Below are 17,384 nucleotides of genomic sequence, written 5' to 3'. Positions count from 1 at the left end.
ACAGTGGTAACAAGGCATGATGGATCCATGTTCTCATTCTGTTTATGCCAAATTCTGACTCTACCATTTCAATGTCTCAACACAAATCGAGACTCATCAGACCAGGCAACATTTTTCCAGTCTTAAACTATTTTTTCTGACACCATTTACAGATTGTCTTGTTTAAGTGTAAACTCACTTCATTGTGATCTTTTTTTGTTACTGGTATTAAGATGCTCTTTGGTCGATCGGATCACAAGTGGACGACACTAAATACACCTGTATTTAGTGTCGTCCACTTGTGATCCGATCGACCAAACAGGGTCTAAAACGTTTTGAGCTCGTCCACTTTCAACCACTTCCAGAAGTAGTCGATGACACATTTAACAAAGCTCTCATAGTGTAAAGGGTCATGTGGTCGAATGAGTTCAAACCGCCACAAAAGACCTTCTACTCTCCGCCTACTGACCTAATGCATAAACATTATGGGAAGCGCTCTAGCCAGACGGGATTTAAAATTTGTCAGTTGAAGACCCAAGTTTGGTTTGAAGAAAAAGTACCAAGCAGCAAGCACAATGTTCTCACAATTCCTGATTACTAACACCCAGTCACAACCCAGTCAAGCAAGCTTATTTTTGTACATTAGATCGAAAGATCTGAAAAGACCCATACATTTACCCGCCCATAGTCCTTCTCCTTAAAGAAATCAGGACAGAGGTTGAAAGTGGAGAAAAGAGACAGATTAAAACACCAGGTGTAAATGAAAATGTGTCTCGATCTACTAGCGATCCGATCGAAAGAAACTCATTTTAATATCAGGTGTAAACAGGGCATTGGAAACGTGAACTAAAATCAGTTTTATGAGGTTCATTGGTGCACAAACACTGCATGCAAAGTCATTGCCATTAGGCAGCAAGGCAACAATCTAGCTGCTATTTTAACCATTAGATCACAAACTAATTTTACTCCGAAGGTTAAGACCCAGAAAGGATTATAAAAGCCAAAACAAACATTGAAAGGTCATTCTCATTCAAATGAAAAAGCCAGTGCTTTTTTTTTTAAGTACAGTGAACAATACTGGGATGGCAACCTTTATTAGTGAGTCATTCTTTCTACTGAGAACAAACAATTCTCAGTGCTGTTGTGGGGGGATATTTAAAAATAACTATAGAAAATCCTCATTTGACTCCTTTGAACATGCCAGATCTGTTCATCCTATCAGCCTTTGACTCAATTACAGCTGATTCAAATTAAATGGCTAATAAAATGATAGTCTCACATGCAGTAGCACAAAAAAATGGGTAAAATAATTTAATTCAATGTTTATTTTCGCCACATTTCTTTTCTCTTTTTTCAATTGTCTTTATGAAGAATATATGAGATTTGGCCAAAATAAGGTATTTTAGACATGTTGCTGCCTACCTTTTGAAAATGTCATGAAAAGTAGGTTTTGCAACAGCATTAACTCAACTCAACTCAACTCCACTAAAACTCAACGTCTTTGAGGACTAGTCTAGATTATGATTTAAAGGGTTAGTTCACCCAAAAATGAAAATTAAGTCATTAATTACTCACCCCCATGCTGTTCCAACCCCGTAAGACCTTCGTTCATCTTCGGAACACAAATAAAGATATTTTTGATTGAATCTGAGAGCTGGATCAGTCCTATATAGACTGCCTAAGGGACTGGCTCTTGACAGCCCATAAAGTCATTAAAGAAAAGGTTTAAATATTCCACGTGCCTACGGCGGCTCAATTATAAGTTTATCAAGCGACGAGACTACTTTTTGTGCGAAAAAAACATAAATAACGACTTTATTCCACTATTCCATTACTTCCTTATGGGCGCATGCGCGATAACTGAGACGAGGACGTTCTCATTCGTCTACTTCTTGTTACCGGCTGCTCACCGCTTAGGAGTTTTACCGCCCCCTACCGTATAAAATGATGATCCATATATAAGGTGCTCCGGATTATAAGGAACACTGTCGTTTTTTGAGAAGATTAAAGGCTTTTATATGGAAGCTTGTTTCCGCCACTGAATAAAAAAATAAAGTAAATAATTGCGACTTTTTATCTCACAATTCTGACTTTTTTTCTCACAATTGCGAGATAAAAAGTCCGAATTGCGTGATATAAAGTCGCAATTGCGAGTTATAAAGTCAGAATTGCGAGATATAAAGTCAGAATTGCGTGATATAAAGTCAGAATTGCGAGATATAAAGTCAGAATTGCGTGATATAAAGTCAGAATTGCGAGATATAAAGTCAGGATTGCGTGATATAAAGTCAGAATTGCGAGATATGAAGTCAGAATTGCGAGTTATAAAGTCAGAATTGCAAGATATAAAGTCAGAATTGCGAGTTATAAAGTCAGAATTGCGAGATATAAAGTCGCAATTGCGTGTTATAAAGTCAGAAATGCATGATATAAAGTCAGAATTGTGAGATTTAAAGTATTCTGAGGGGGGAAAAATTAGTCTTTTTTTCCCCTTAGAATTGTCCTAATAAGTCGCAATTGCGAGTTTATATCTCACAATTCTGAGAAAAGATGTCAGAAATTCGACATATAAACTCGCAATTATGTGTTATAAAGTCAGAATTGCGAGATGTAAACTCGCAATTGTGAGAAAAAAAGTCACACTTCTGTCTTTTTTTCTCAGAATTGCGACTTTATATCTCGCAATTCTGACTTTATATCTCGCAATTCTGACTTTATAACACACAATTCTGAGAAATAAAGTCAGAATTGTGAGATATAAACTCGCAATTGTGAGAAAAAAAGTCAGAATTGTGAGATAAAAAGTCACAATTATTTATTATATTTTTTTATTCATTGGCGGAAACAAACTTCCATACTTTTAAGTGCACCTTTTAGTGCGGAAAATACGCAAATTGAAAAGCGTGTGTACAGCGCGCATCTTCCTCCGCTTGTAAACAGAAAGTTTTGCACTTCCAGCTATATCAGCACATCATCTTATACGGTAGGTGGCGGTAAAACTCCTAAGCGGTGAGCAGCCGGTAACAAGAAGTAGACGAATGAGAACGTCCTCGTCTCAGTTCTCGCGCATGCGCCCATAAGGAAGTAATGGAATAGTCGAATAAAGTCGTTATTTATGTTTTTTTTCGCACAAAAAGTAGTCTCGGCGCTTGATAAACTTATAATTGAGCCGCTGTAGGCACATGGAATATTTAAACCTTTTCTTTAATGACTTTATGGGCCGTCAAGAGCCGGTCCCTTAGGCAGTCTATATAGGACTGATCCAGCTCTCAGATTCAATCAAAAATATCTTTATTTGTGTTCCGAAGATGAACGAAGGTCTTACGGGGTTGGTACAGCATGGGGGTGAGTAATTAATGACTTAATTTTCATTTTTGGGTGAACTAACCCTTTAAGGCTTTGTGTATTGGTGTTCCCTGTTCTCTCTCTCTCTCTCTCTCTCTCTCTCTCTCTCTCTCTCTCTCTCTCTCTCTCTCTCTCTCTCTCTCGTCTCGGGTAGATTCACATGATACAGCTCTACTGGCAAAGCCTACAGTCTCCAGCTGTGGCCCATCTAAAGGCAGTAAACAACACACAGAGAAAGAGATCTCACTGTCTCTTATAAAGCACTCAAAGCTTGGTTATTTGATTACACAGTAAGGGATGCTAAATATTCCCTTCTAAGAACAGAGCCTCAGTATATGCATAAGGGGAAAAAAGTGCATTGTTTGCCTCGTGGCTTTATTTCAGGGATGTATCATACAATTGTTTATGCTAGTACATCACAGTTAAGATGATTATAAATCAACTTTATCTTTGTCAAAATAACGGCACATATAATAATATTCCGATTAGTATCAAATTCAAAATTAACTTTTAATATACTAGACCTTTCTTTTTCGCAAGATCTGGACTGCATCTATTTGACTAGGTTCGGTCGTGAACAAATTAATCTTTTAAGTGAACCAAACTGTTCTGTTCACTACTATGACTCATATTTTCCATTCCCTTGTAGCAGAGAGATGTGATTGCTTTTTCTACCTTCAAAGATTGACTACAGCGTAAGCAAACAACCTTATAGTGTTCATTTTAAAGGAGAATAGTATTGATTAGAATAGATGAACCTACTGAACATATTTTTGACTGAGTTTGTGAAAGTGAAAAAAATACTACAGCGATTGTTACTGAATGAAAAAAAAACCTAAAACAAATCTGAATGAGCTTTTTTCAGATAACTTGAATCACTCGCAAGAATAAATGTTACAACAATTTGTATGACCATGTGACTTTGGATGAGCAATTACAAATATACTCATAAAGTGAAATATAATAACAGAAAGGTGAAATAAAGTAACCTACAAGATGGGATATTGAATTAATCAAAGAATGAATCTGAATGAGCTTTTTTGGTGAACTGTTTCAGAAGATTGAGTCTAAATCTAAAATCTAGCTTCTATTTTTGGATCAGCAATTATAAAAATACTTTTAACGTGTATAATAAAGAAGCCTACATGAATAGTTATTGAACAAATAAAAGAGTGAAAAAGAAAAAGATTCAGATGACACTAAAAATGTAAAAGTAGTTGCATTCATATGACAATATTCATATCCTTTCACTCACGTAATGTGTCGGCCATGAGTCTAATTAATGTGACCCTGGTCATGGATCAATTAGCAGTATCCTGTGATAAATCTGTACAAGATTAACACCTCCCATACACACTATAGACATTGACTAACTCTTGAACTTAATAGACTTAGAGAGACCCACAATCCGATATAGGAGATTATGGATGCTTTGCAAGCACCCTGTTTTGCAAGGAAATGGCTAATCCACATCCCCACATAGGTCCCCTGTCTGTACTGCAGGATCTGACTCTAGCAGTCTGAGCTTCCTCCTTCCCACACTAAACTGGAGAGAAAGGTCAAATGTCGGAGAGCGGAAAGCATGATCATATTGGAGAGGCAAACGTTGGCTTTCTCTGGCTTCCTGTCAGTGAGAACTAGCATTTTGTATCACTTCATTGAGTAGAGTGTCTTAATTTATCATGTATGATCTTTATGTAAGGAAAAATGTATGACATTTTCTTTGTTCTCATGGATTATAATGCACTGAACAGGACTTGAACATTACCTGAACACTCTTCTCCTGCATCTGATGGTTCAGTAGCATCTGTGACGTCTGGAGATCCCGAGGCCATGATGTCACAATTGCTGTTGAGGAAAAAAAGGTTTGTCAGATAAATGGTTGGACAGTACTACCGAGGAGCAGCTGAATGTAAGGTTTGTAACCTAGAATGGAACAATAAATCTAAATCTCATAACCTACTCTCTAAAAATGATGGGTTGTTTCAACTCATTCTGGTCAAATATGGACAAATCCAAATGCTGAATCCAATGGTTGGGTTTGTCCATATTTTACCCAAACACGGGTTGAAACAACCCATTAGTTTTCAGAGTGTACACACATAAGGAGGTCAGTTCATTAAAAAAAAAAAAAAAAAAAAAATCAGCCATGATTTATTCAATTTCATGATGTTCCAAACCAATATGACCTTCTTTCTTTTGCCAGAGTTTTGTGCTGAGGCGAAAATGTTCCTTACGCAGCTTCTGCTCATGTTCAGGACAGTCATGCAAATTTTCTGCAAATTTTAAGAAAGCTGACTTTTGAAAGTGACTTCTACAGGGGTTGGACAATGAAACTGAAACACTGGCCAATGTTGGAGGTTTCACATCTGTATGCCTGGCGGCCAATCTTCAGAGTGAAGCACAGGTGGATCAGTGATGGTTTGAGCTCCAATATCATGACAATCCTGATTGTATTTGATGGACACGACACTGCCGAGGACTACCAAACCCTTCTGGAGGATCATGAGCACCTGATGCTCAAACCGTTTATCAGCATGATCATGCACCAACACACACAGCAAGACTTGTGAAAGAAGGCTTTGATGAAGATGAAAGTGACGTTGAACATGCACAGTCACCAGATCTAAATATTGTTGAGGTGTTTTAGAGGAGTGAGTCCACCAGCATCATATAGTGACCTGGACACTGTCCTGGAAGAGGAACGGCTCATAATCCCTCTGGTCACTTCTATCTGTCATTCCCAAGATGAATTGGTGCTGTATTTGGATGCAAAATGAGGCCCTCACCATACTAACAAATTATTGTGTTGTAAAACCAGGTGTTTCAGTTTCATTGTCCAACCCCTGTATGTGTAAGCTGTGCTTTATACATTGCTAAGCTATAGATGATAAATGAACCATTTTTTGCCTCTAAAAGTTTGCCCAAATTTAGCTAATGTTACCATACCTTAACTAAGAAATTTTGAAGAATTCTCAGGCTGCTCTCTTCCATTTGACAAAAATACACTGTTGAAGTGAATACACATATTTATGTGGGAAACAAACCAAAACTCACCTAAAGGATTATTGGGAATACCAGTTCAATTTCTCATTAATGCAATTATCTAATGAACCAATCACATGGCAGTTGCTTTAATGCATTTAGTGGTGTGGTACTGGTCAAGACAATCTCCTGAACTCCAAACTGAATGTCAGAATGGGAAAGAAAGGTGATTTAAGCGATTTTGAGCTTTGCATGGTTGTTGGTGCCAGACGGGCCGGTCTGAGTATTTCACAATCTGCTCACTTACTGGGATTTTCACACACAACCATTTCTAGGGTTTACAAAGAATGGTGTGAAAAGGGAAAAAACATCCAGTATGCGGCAGTCCTGTGGGTGAAAATGCCTTGTTGATGCTAGAGGTCAGAGGAGAATGGGCCGACTGATTCAAGCTCATAGAAGAGCAACTTTGACTGAAATAAACACTCGTTACAACCGAGGTATTCAGCAAAGCATTTCTGAAGCCACAACACTCACAACCTTGAGGTGGATGGGCTACAACAGCAGAAGACCCCACCGGGTACCACTCATCTCCACTATAAATAGGAAAAAGAGGCTACAATTTGCAAGAGCTCACCAAAAGTGGACAGTAGAGGACTGGAAAATGTTGCTTGGTCTGATGAGTCTCGATTTCTGTTGAGACGTTCAGATGGTAGAGTCAGAATTTGGCGTAAACAGAATGAGAACATGGATCCATCATGCCTTGTTAAAACTGTGCAGGCTGGTGGTGGTGGTGGTGTAATGGTGTGGGGGATGTTTTCTTGGCACACTTTAGGCCCCTTAGTGGCAATTGGGCATTGTTTATTTGCCACGGCCTACCTGAGCATTGTTTCTGACCATGTCCATCCCTTTATGGCCACCATGTACCCATCCTCAATGGCTACTTCCAGCAGGATAATGCACCATGTCACAAAGCTCGAATCATTTCAAATTGGTTTCTTGAACATGACAATGAGTTCACTGTACCAAAATGGCCCCCACAGTCACCAGATCTCAACCCAATAGAGCATCTTTGGGATGTGGTGGAACGGGAGATTCATGCCCTGGATGTGCATCCCACAAATCTCCATCAACTGCAAGATGCTATCCTATCAATATGGGCCAACATTTCTAAAGAATGCTTTCAGCACCTTGTTGAATCAATGCCACGTAGAATTAATATATAGCCTATAGACCATTTCACAAGATGTAAACAACACTGGTCCAGAAGCACTTCCTGTTTCAGTTTTTTAACTCTACATAAAAGCTGGGATAAAATACAACCAACAGAACATTTAAAACTGAATCAAAAAGTTAAACAAACATCTTTAAGATGTTTTCTTTACATGTGAAATAAAGAAAACAGTTACAAACTGAAACAGGAAGTGCTTCTGGACCGGTGTTGTTTACATCTTGTGAAATGGTCTATATATTAATATAATATATATTAAGTAATTGAAGTAATTAATCATTCGAGAAAATGGAGACTGTTTAGTTCAGTCTTTGTTTGTCTATATTATCCTTCATAAGAGTGTGTCTACTACACCCAAGGACGCACAGGAGGCGTTGGTGATAAGACTCATTTAACGCTGACTCATTTAGATTACAACACTGGAGCCGAGTCACTCCAGTGGATCCACTATATCTGCAGTACCAGACTTGCTGATACCAGCAACAGCTCAAAACAGACTCCAGACCAGCTGAGGCCTCAGTGTTTGTCCTGTAGAGTGACTACAGCCTAATCCTGGATCAGACTCTCCTCTGGAACACCTCCAGCTCTCAAGGAGGAAACTCTCAAACAGTATCTATGACAGACGGCTTAACTTTCGGGCTGGAGGAATGGCCCAACAGGATGTGGAGGCAATTTGCAGTCTAGTTTGACATGCATCAGTTTGACAAGGATTATTCCAGTTTAATTAGGGCAGGATATATGATTGCTTGACTGGTTCTCTAGCAACTACTACAATGACCTACAATATGTAAAGCCATTTTCAAAGCCTTTTATTTTAATAGTACCACTGCCTATAGACCTTTTGTGCCAGAGAAACAAGCGTGCATCTTTAGAATTTTGTGTTTGAACTTTGGTTTTTGTAGTAGCTCTATAGATTTCTATGGCATCGCTGTCGAAAAGTTATAAGCTGGTGAAGTAAATGTACTTATGGTAAAGCTAATGAAAGGTCTATACAAAGCATTGCAATGTTTTAATCAAACTTGTGTAAGTATTTATCTTTACCCATCCTCTTTTTCATCCATACATTCACATAACCTAAAAAACATCTGGCATTCTGTCATCACTCCCACCCTCTCTTGTACCACTTCCTGTACTCATCCCACCATCATTTCCTGTGATGTTAGGCTCAAGCGGGTTTCTGCTACATTCTCTTATCAACATAACAAAAGAGAAAATTTTCAACTCAAAACTGCAGGGTTTTTTGCAAGGCATCTGTTGAGTTCATGACTGTGTGTTGTGTTGTGATACTCTTTATATCAGACCTTCAAATGTGTTATCTTTTAAATTTAAGCAACAAGTCATGTGACAGTCACAGCTAAATATAACAGTGTATCAGGGCTTGACATTAACTTTTTTGCTCCCCAGCCACTGTGGCTAGTGGTTTTTCAAAGTTACAAGCCTCAACTTCGACATCGATACCATGGGGAAAAACTCCAATAGATATTTTTAGGATTATCTTATAACTTGACAGCAAGTATATGCTGATGTCACTTTAATACCTGATGCATTGATTTATTATACTGTTAATGGTGCGTTTCTTTCAAAACTGTTTGCGTCCACTTAAAACATATTGACTGTGTTTAGATGAATACTCTAGCTTGGATGCCAGCCGAACTTAGCCTCGTCCACAACATTTGAGGATGATAAGTTTGGTCTGGACTTGATCCGTTGTGAAGCAAGTATGCCGGAACCAAAGCTGTTCAGACTAATCGAATTGTCAGGACGAGCTTTATCCGATGATGGACAGATGATCAACCTTAAAGTAATCATCCACGTCACACTCGCTTGGGTTGATTTAGTTTACAACGAAGAATGGCTGCTGCTGGAGAATTTAGATGTGTAGATTCAGCCATCATGACTGTTAGAGAAGATATTAACAGTAGAGCCAGACCGATATATCAGCAGACTGATATTATCGGCCAATATCACGCATTTTCCAAACTATCGGTATAGGCCGTTATAATGGCCGATAAATGAATATTTCAAAAATAAAATAAAAACGGACGAAACATGCTTCAACCATGTCATGAGTGTTGGAGTTGTATAGTTTGTCCACCAGAGGGCCCTCTACACCGTCCCTGCTAACCACAAAGCTAGCTAATGCCACTATCATCAGTGGAAGACCACTGACGTTAACATTAATGAGCTTTGGTTCCTCTGTTCTGTTGCGACATGCATTAAAATGCATTATCATATTTAGTTAAAACTCATACATAACTACAAATAACTATGTTAGGGAAATCTGTTCATGTTTTCTGCGTTTGCGCGTTTCTGAAAAAAAAAAGAGTATCGGCCGATATATCGGAATATCGGATTTTAAAACCAACAAATATTTGTATCGGTATCCTTTAAAAATCCTTTATCAGTCGGGCTCTAATTGACAGCGCATTCACTTTAAAAGAGGAACAGAGAACCGCGATCAAGGCATTTGTCGATTAAATTGAGTGCAGAGGCATTTTCTTTCCTGGTTCGGTTGAAACACGCCCCATAATGACAGCCCAATGGAGCAGCATTGGACTCATATTCTGTCTAGAATCTGAGTAAGACGACGTCCGGCTATGAATACTCACCAATACTCATTATTTTGTGTTTATTTGACTGTTTAAGTGTAATATAAGCAGCAAAAAGAACTTAAACCAGTACTGAGAGGTGAGAGCTTTATGTGCCGCATTTTGGTAGTGAGCACAAAATCAGTGGGAATGTTTCAGACATTTCAGTATTGATATGTATCGAAAAATCTATATTTATGACAACACTTATTTCAGATGCCTTTTTATAAGCCAACTATTGAAAAATGTATAAAATATCTATAAAATTCAATGTTAATATCAAGCCTTGAATCATACAGCTGATTGAGAAGAGATTTACTATTACTTTTCGAAGTGATTAGACTTTATTCCACCTGGCGTATGATAAAACAACCGCCAATGAAGGAGAAACATGAGACAAACTTTCGATCAGTAGGATTTTTTGTCTTTTTTGAAGAAATGAATACTCTTATACTAACCTACAACACTTCTACACAGGCAAGCACATCTCACATTTGTACAAATCTACTTTCTATGCAATTTACACAAGAAGACAATTTAACGGACTGAGAACATTAATGTTTTGAGCCTTCACATCACAATAGACCAGATAACAGCAGTCATCTAATGAGAAACAATCTTTCTTACCACTGCATGCAAGTTCAATCCATCTTTCACTCTATCTATCCTTTACTGCTTAACAGAAACCAGATTTGCAGTTTCTGGTGATACTTAATTTGTTAGAAGGGGTTGTATAGATTTCTTGTAATGGTTAAAGGGGCTGGTGTGACATCACATTGATGACCCGTACATGAAGTCATCAGATAGCATTCATTCATTTCCTCTTGCTATCTCAGGGGAAGTTTATATTAAGTCTCCTTCACATTCACAGACGAGTGATTCACAGATAGCTTATGATAGCATATGAGAGAACAAGACATGAAAACAAGAAAAACCACAGATACAAAGAACAGTCATGGCTAAAGTGTAAAAAACACCATAAAACACTGTTGAAGAGGATATTCAGAGTCATGATGAAAACATACACTCCTACACATGATCATTTCGTCCAGTTATTGCCTAAGGGTAAGAATGTGAAAGTTATGTGACTCATTATGATCAGCATCATGATCAAAACAGATTTGTGTGTTTCCTTCAATACAGTTGGGCGTTTAAATTATTGGTTTAGGGCAGCTCCACTTCCACGATTTTCACAATTTTTTTAAATTCCAAAAACCTTTTTGACCCCTTTCAGGTCAGCATTGTGTGGCTTGTGACAAACTCTGGATGAAGGACCACCTGGGATTGTTCACACAGCTGGGCTTGTGTCCACACCTCCCCTTCACTGAAAGTTTTAGGTCACAAAGAAAACAACCCTTACAAATCAAGTACTGTGGCAGTGCCATGGTACAGTGATACTTTGGTAGTTAATTATTACCATACTGTACACTATGTACCATGCTATTTACACAAGGTTATGCAAAGAATAGTACAATCCATAGTACTTTGGTTAATTTTAGCTTGTGAAAGTCTGTAAACCAGTTAACATGTTGCATTATCAAGAATGTTTTGCCACAGATTCTGTATTCATTTTACAAGAAAACGAACAGGCAAGTCCATCTAATAAAAGTAAAGTGTGTGCTACTTTCTTCCCTCCCAGTGCAAAGGGAACTATAAGTAATTTGTAGGTTGGTTCACCTGAAAAGTGTAAACAATTTTGCTATTGGAACATCAGTCTATTTGTTTGAGCATCAACCCAGCAACACTGAAACAACCAATGGCGTGAGTTTGGGGTGGGACTATCTGTTTGCTGAACCAATCCCAGAAACACCACATGTTCAGGTAACCTATTTGAAAACATCTAGGTTATGACTGTAACCTCTGCTCCCTGAGAACAGGGAACGAGACACTGCGTTGATGGCGCTATTGGGGAACGCCTTCCACTTGAACCGGTGTCTGAAAACTATCCAATCACAGCAATCGATATTGACTGGTGACAGCCTATGACGTCACTACTAGTGTGACACGGAAGTATAAAAGGGGCTTCTAGTGAAAATGTTATCCAATTTCGTGTGAAGGGACTGTTCAGCAGGCATCCCAGAGGCATGACTTCAACCTGAAATGCCAAGAACACACTCGCCCTCCGGGTCACATACAGGCTTGTCAGTGACATTATTCCCTACAGTCACTGCCCAAGCTATAAGCCTCAAAGTGGCCTCCGAACAACAGAAGGCCTATGAAGGCCACTTAAAGGCTTGGAACCAACAGCTTCCATGGAAGGGGTTCCTTTAAGGCAGGGGTGCCCGGGTTGGGTGCTCCTCCTGCCTATCGAGTGTCCTGCACACCCTAATCAAACACACCTGCCTTTAATTTTCAAGTGATCCTGAAGACCTTAATTGGTTTCTTCAGGTGTGTTTGATTAGGGTTGGAGATAAACTGTGCTTGACAGTCAATCGGCAGGAGCATGGTTGGGCACACCTGCTTTAAGGGAATATGGCCAGGGGATTCCAAAAGGAGTCCTGTCCAGTCACTTTCGGAGGTGAACATAAAGTCAACCCCACATGCCACCAAGGAAGCTGACCTGGTCAAATTTACTGACCTAGTCTTATCAACAACTTGTCTGTTTCCTGAACAGAGTCTCTCACAAAAAAACAAGAGTCACAAGAAACGGGATCATAGAGACAGGGCATCTTGGAGAGTAGAACTCAGGATAGCGCTTGTTAACCTTTGCAAACGAGGGGAGTAACTCTAAATGATCCTGGATCTACACAGTGCTTCCAGCTCTTGGGCTGATCTGACAGTGAGGCCTTGTGAGAGTCCTTCGACCTTCCGACCAGACTTAAGGAGTTGAGTATTCAAACAGAGCGATCCTCAGATAAATTCTGGAACACTATGCTCCATGGGGCCAGGAACATCATATTTAATGCCTTTGCAATGCTAAGCATCACACTCTTATGGGGAGCCACCTTCAAGGAGGCCTGTTAAGGCCTAACTACTTGATAGCGAGGATGTATGCAAAGCCACTAGTGGGCCACTTATACTTATTTAACATTCCCAAAAAGCAGTGTACAGTGTAAAGCAGCATGGGTGGTGAAGGGTGATTAAATACAAGCTATGGGTAGAAAAGTGCTCTAATTAATGAACCTAAAAAGGGGAGCAATATCAGCATGACCCTGCAGGGTCAAGGCCTATTATCTTGCAATTTTACAAGACAGATATTATATTTCTCTACTAAACCCAAGGGAATGGAGGCCTCAGTAAGTGGCCAAAGACATTCAACATTTACTTGAATTCTTATTTTCAAGAGGCAAGAAAAACTTTTTTTAACTTAAGGCCTTGCTGCCAGCAATCACACACGATGCTGTAAAGGGCGAAGGCATTATACCTAATGCAAAAGGGGGGCCTTGGCAGACCATTCTTGAGTAAGAGGAGACTAGTACTAGGATAAACTAGATTTACAGGAATATCATTTCCTGATGGTCAACCTACACTCATATACTGAGAGGCTCTAAGTGAGAATGTTTAGCAGACCACAACCAACAAATCCTTGATACTAAACCTAACCCAGATAATGAATATTATATGTATGAAATTCAGAGCTATAATCTCAAAACGACTCTCAAAAGTAAGAGGAGAACTACTGCTGTAGTATAAGGTGGCTATCAAGGTGGCCAGACAAGTGCCACTTGATTCTGATGTTTTATCTGGAGATTGACAGAGCAGTGGCCTCAGTAGAAAAACGCCCAATAGGCCATCGCAGATGAATGGTGGCCTGACTAGAACTTTTTTTTTGTATAATACAGCAAAACTGTTCACTACCACAGATTGGCACTACCCACTATAGAAGCCTGACAACTCTAATCAGAGGAGGCCGGAAGGGTGTGCATAGCACAGGGAACTTCAGGGATCTACAGGGGTTGGACAATGAAACTGAAACATTGGCCAATGTTGGAGGTTTCACATCTACGTATCTGGCGGCCAATCTTCAGAGTGAAGCACGGGTGGATCAGTGATGGTTTGAGCTCCAATATCATGACAATCCTGATTGTATTTGATGGACACGACACTGCCGAGGACTACCAAACCCTTCTGGAGGATCATGAGCACCTGATGCTCAAACCGTGTATCAGCATGATTATGCACCAACACACACAGCAAGACTTGTGACAGAAGGGTTTGACCTGGACACTGTTCTGGAAGAGGAACGGCTCATAATCCCTCTGGTCACTGTGAAGGACTTCTATCTGTCATTCCCAAGATGAATTGGTGCTGTATTTGGATGCAAAATGAGGCCCTCACCATACTAAGAAATTATTGTGTTGTAAAACCAGGTGTTTCAGTTTCATTGTCCAACCCCTGTATTTCTACTCCTATAAAAACCCTACCTAACACACACCTTAACACTTTCTAACAGAGAAACGAGGTCTACTGTACAACCTTACAAAAACTCTCGTTAAGAGACCTACAGAGCTCAGCCTGCTGCCTGTAGAGCGTAAAGCTGCCTGTAGAGAAAAGTTCAGAAGTACAAAAGCTAGCTTTCTCCCCAATGTCATCCAAGTTCATCCACAGATGCCTTTCCCTAGCCACCATCGCCGCCATCGAGTTCATCCCATCGCGGCTGCTGTTTGTATGCTGGCCGGGAGAGCAAATCTGTAGTGCGGCGCAGCTCGTTCTCACTGCGTCAGGGGAAAGACCACGACCATGGTCCATGGTATACTTGCAACACAGCCATTGTGTGCAAGGCATCACCAGCCAGACCCACCGGCACATATGCCCTGCCCTTTAAGCGTGATGTCTGATTAAAAGGCAGGGCCAGAGCACTTAGTGTCGACCTGTTCTGAGCTGATAAGCAGTTGCGCAGAGCAGCTCAAACAAGAAGTGTGGTTTCATTCTGCTTTGGTTTCATTTGACATGTGTTGTTTTTCATATGCAAACATCTGAAAAACATCACAATCTGAAAATCCATATAGTTTTGATTTATGAAGACTGACTGACACTAGAAAAGAGAAGCCTGGATGCAAAGCATCTTCTTTTGCATTCCAAGGATGAAAGAAAGTCCTACTGTTTGAAATGATTAAATAATTTACACAAGCAAACCAAACTGACCACTTGCAAGAGTCTCTTCTGACTAAAAAGTCCTTATCATTGGCCAGTGTGTGATTATGATAGCAGAGACGTCGTTTTACAGGCTTTACAGGGACTAATGGACTGACCTTGGACTGCCTCCAACGCCAGAGTTCTGTGATGACGTCCGACGTTTCATGTCTTAACTTTTGGACAGGGGGGAGGAACAGCGGAATAAGAGAGAGAGAAAGAAAGAAATAATGAGAGTTAGTGGAGAGAAGTGTTCAAGCAGAAGATATTAGCAAGCATGCCATGTTAACATCCAACATTTTGTTTTTAGAGAGTTATCACAGACATGAGACTTTAATGCACATGCAAAACTTGCTTTTGTTAAACAAAATATTTTAAATGCAGTGTGAATTACGTCAGTAGGAAAGTTTGAGGAATAATCAAGACTATGAAACTACTATGGACCTAGTGAAAGACTGATATTTGGCCATTTCTAGAGTATTGGCACAATGGCACAATAACTGTGCCATTGTGGATTAATAACATATGTGGTAATTCCACAACAAATTGTGTCAGCAGCTCCAAACTGAGAGTGTGTGTGCATATAAGAGCACATTTCTGTTGTCAACCTTTTTTGTGTGTGTGAATTTAGCAAGTATTGTGTAAACTAAGGGTAAAATGTAGCAATTTTGTATAGGTATGCACCAATAATACAATTTAGGAAAATACATACATACAGGTCAATAATTATTTCCATTATAAGGCTAACAGATAAACAATCAATATTAAAGGATGCGTTCACAAAGTCACACAATATTAAGCCTATAAGGCTACCTAATTTTGTGTAAATATGATCTGATATTGAATTGTTCTATCACATTATATTTTATTATTTGTGTCAGATCAGTTTAGTTATCAGAAGTTGATCAGTTAAGATATTTAAATTCCAGTCCTCGTCATTCAACATCCTGACGAATGACGATCAAAGTCATCTTATGCAATACTGGATTAGACCCAAGGATATGCAACAGGAGCAAGCAGGATTGACAATGGAAGGTGAGAAGACTTACACCGTGTAAGTCGTTGAGTTGATTCATCTCGTTTTAATTGATAGAGATTATCAGATGGATGCCGAGGCTTTTTAGGTTGGGTAGAATCTTTGATTTTGTTCGTTGGCTTCCATGGCTGTATTGCGCTGTGTTTTCCGCCAACTATTACTATTGGGAAATACTAATACTATTGGGTAAACGGGCAGTGGGCGGAATCACACAGACCAAAACAAAAACAGGCATTCCAACATGGAACTTTAAAAATAGAATGACGCTTTTCCACTGCATGGTATGGTACGGTACCACATCTGTTGAGGTTACAAACATACCGTACCGATACTAAAATGTGACGTGAAAACACTGCAGATCACTGATTGGTCAGACAGAATCGTCACTGTATTTAAAAGACATCAAACCCGCTAGATATAAATAGCCACCGCTGTAGCACCTGTTTTAAAACTACTTGCTTGAAATTTTTTTTTTTTTTAAATCGTGGTCAGTGGAGGAGTCTATAATCCCACCCACTTTGAAGTGGTGCTAACTGCAGTGGAAAAGCAAGTTGAGCTAAAGCGAAGACGTGCCATGCTGAGCCAAGTCGTACCACGCAGTTGAAAAGGGGAGCGAGCCGTGTTTAACTGAACCGTACTGAGCCATCCCATGCAATGGAAAAGCAGCATAACTGGCTGTAGTGTTGTTTTTTCAGAGAAACGAGTATGTGAACTTAACATGTTTCCTAAATATATGCAACCATGTTATGGTATTTTGCTTTTGTAAGCAAAAAAGTACATACAGCACCTTTAAAGGAGTAGTTCACTTAAAAAAAACTTTTGCTGAGAATTTACTCACCCCATGTCATCCAAGATGTCCATGTCTTTCTTTCGTCAATCGAAAAGAAATTAAAGTTTTTGATGAAAACATTCTGGGATTTTTCTCCATATAATGGACTTCATTGGGAACCAAACGGTTCAAGGTCCAAATGACAGTTTAATCGCAGCTTCAAAGGCCTTTAAACAACACCTGACGTTGAATAAAGGTCTTGTCTATAGCGAAACGATCGGTCATTTAAAAAATAAATAAAAAAGTTTTAGTTTTATAAGCACAATTGCTTGCCTTGCTCTGTTCTGTGATGCGCATTCGTGATTCTCCTGTTCTAACTTT

The 17,384-nt window shown here is 39.4% G+C and overlaps 2 protein-coding genes across 11 annotated transcripts in view; both read right to left on the bottom strand.

The window, feature by feature from the left end:
* The window catches only part of LOC120481584 (uncharacterized), a 52,510-nt gene that overhangs the window by 25,451 nt on the left and 9,675 nt on the right, over positions 1-17,384 (bottom strand). For 4 of the 7 annotated variants that reach the window (XM_089134754.1, XM_039675305.2, XM_039675309.2 and 1 more), the window contains exons 2-3: positions 15,318-15,374; positions 5,093-5,172 (exon numbers count right to left, since the gene is read on the bottom strand). In XM_089134754.1, coding sequence (XP_088990880.1) covers positions 5,093-5,172; positions 15,318-15,367 — 130 coding nt within the window. In that variant the 5' untranslated portion in view covers positions 15,368-15,374. Of the gene's footprint in view, positions 1-5,092; positions 5,173-10,752; positions 10,799-15,317; positions 15,375-17,384 lie in introns of those variants that run through there. The other 3 variants (XM_039675308.2, XM_039675306.2, XM_039675307.2) reach the window with 2 other exon arrangements.
* LOC120481588 (lysozyme g-like) overlaps positions 5,089-17,384 on the bottom strand; it is a 53,310-nt gene continuing 41,014 nt past the window's right edge. For all 4 annotated transcript variants that reach the window (XM_089134756.1, XM_089134757.1, XM_039675314.2 and 1 more), the window contains one exon: positions 5,089-5,172. The gene's annotated coding sequence lies outside the window, so the exon portion shown is untranslated. The remainder of the gene's footprint in view (positions 5,173-17,384) is intronic.

Source organism: Pimephales promelas, chromosome 9 (assembly GCF_988280905.1).
Source record: "Pimephales promelas chromosome 9, fPimPro1.hap1.1, whole genome shotgun sequence".
NCBI classification, from domain to species: Eukaryota; Metazoa; Chordata; class Actinopteri; order Cypriniformes; family Leuciscidae; genus Pimephales; species Pimephales promelas.
This window is presented reverse-complemented; position numbering and strand designations above follow the sequence as displayed.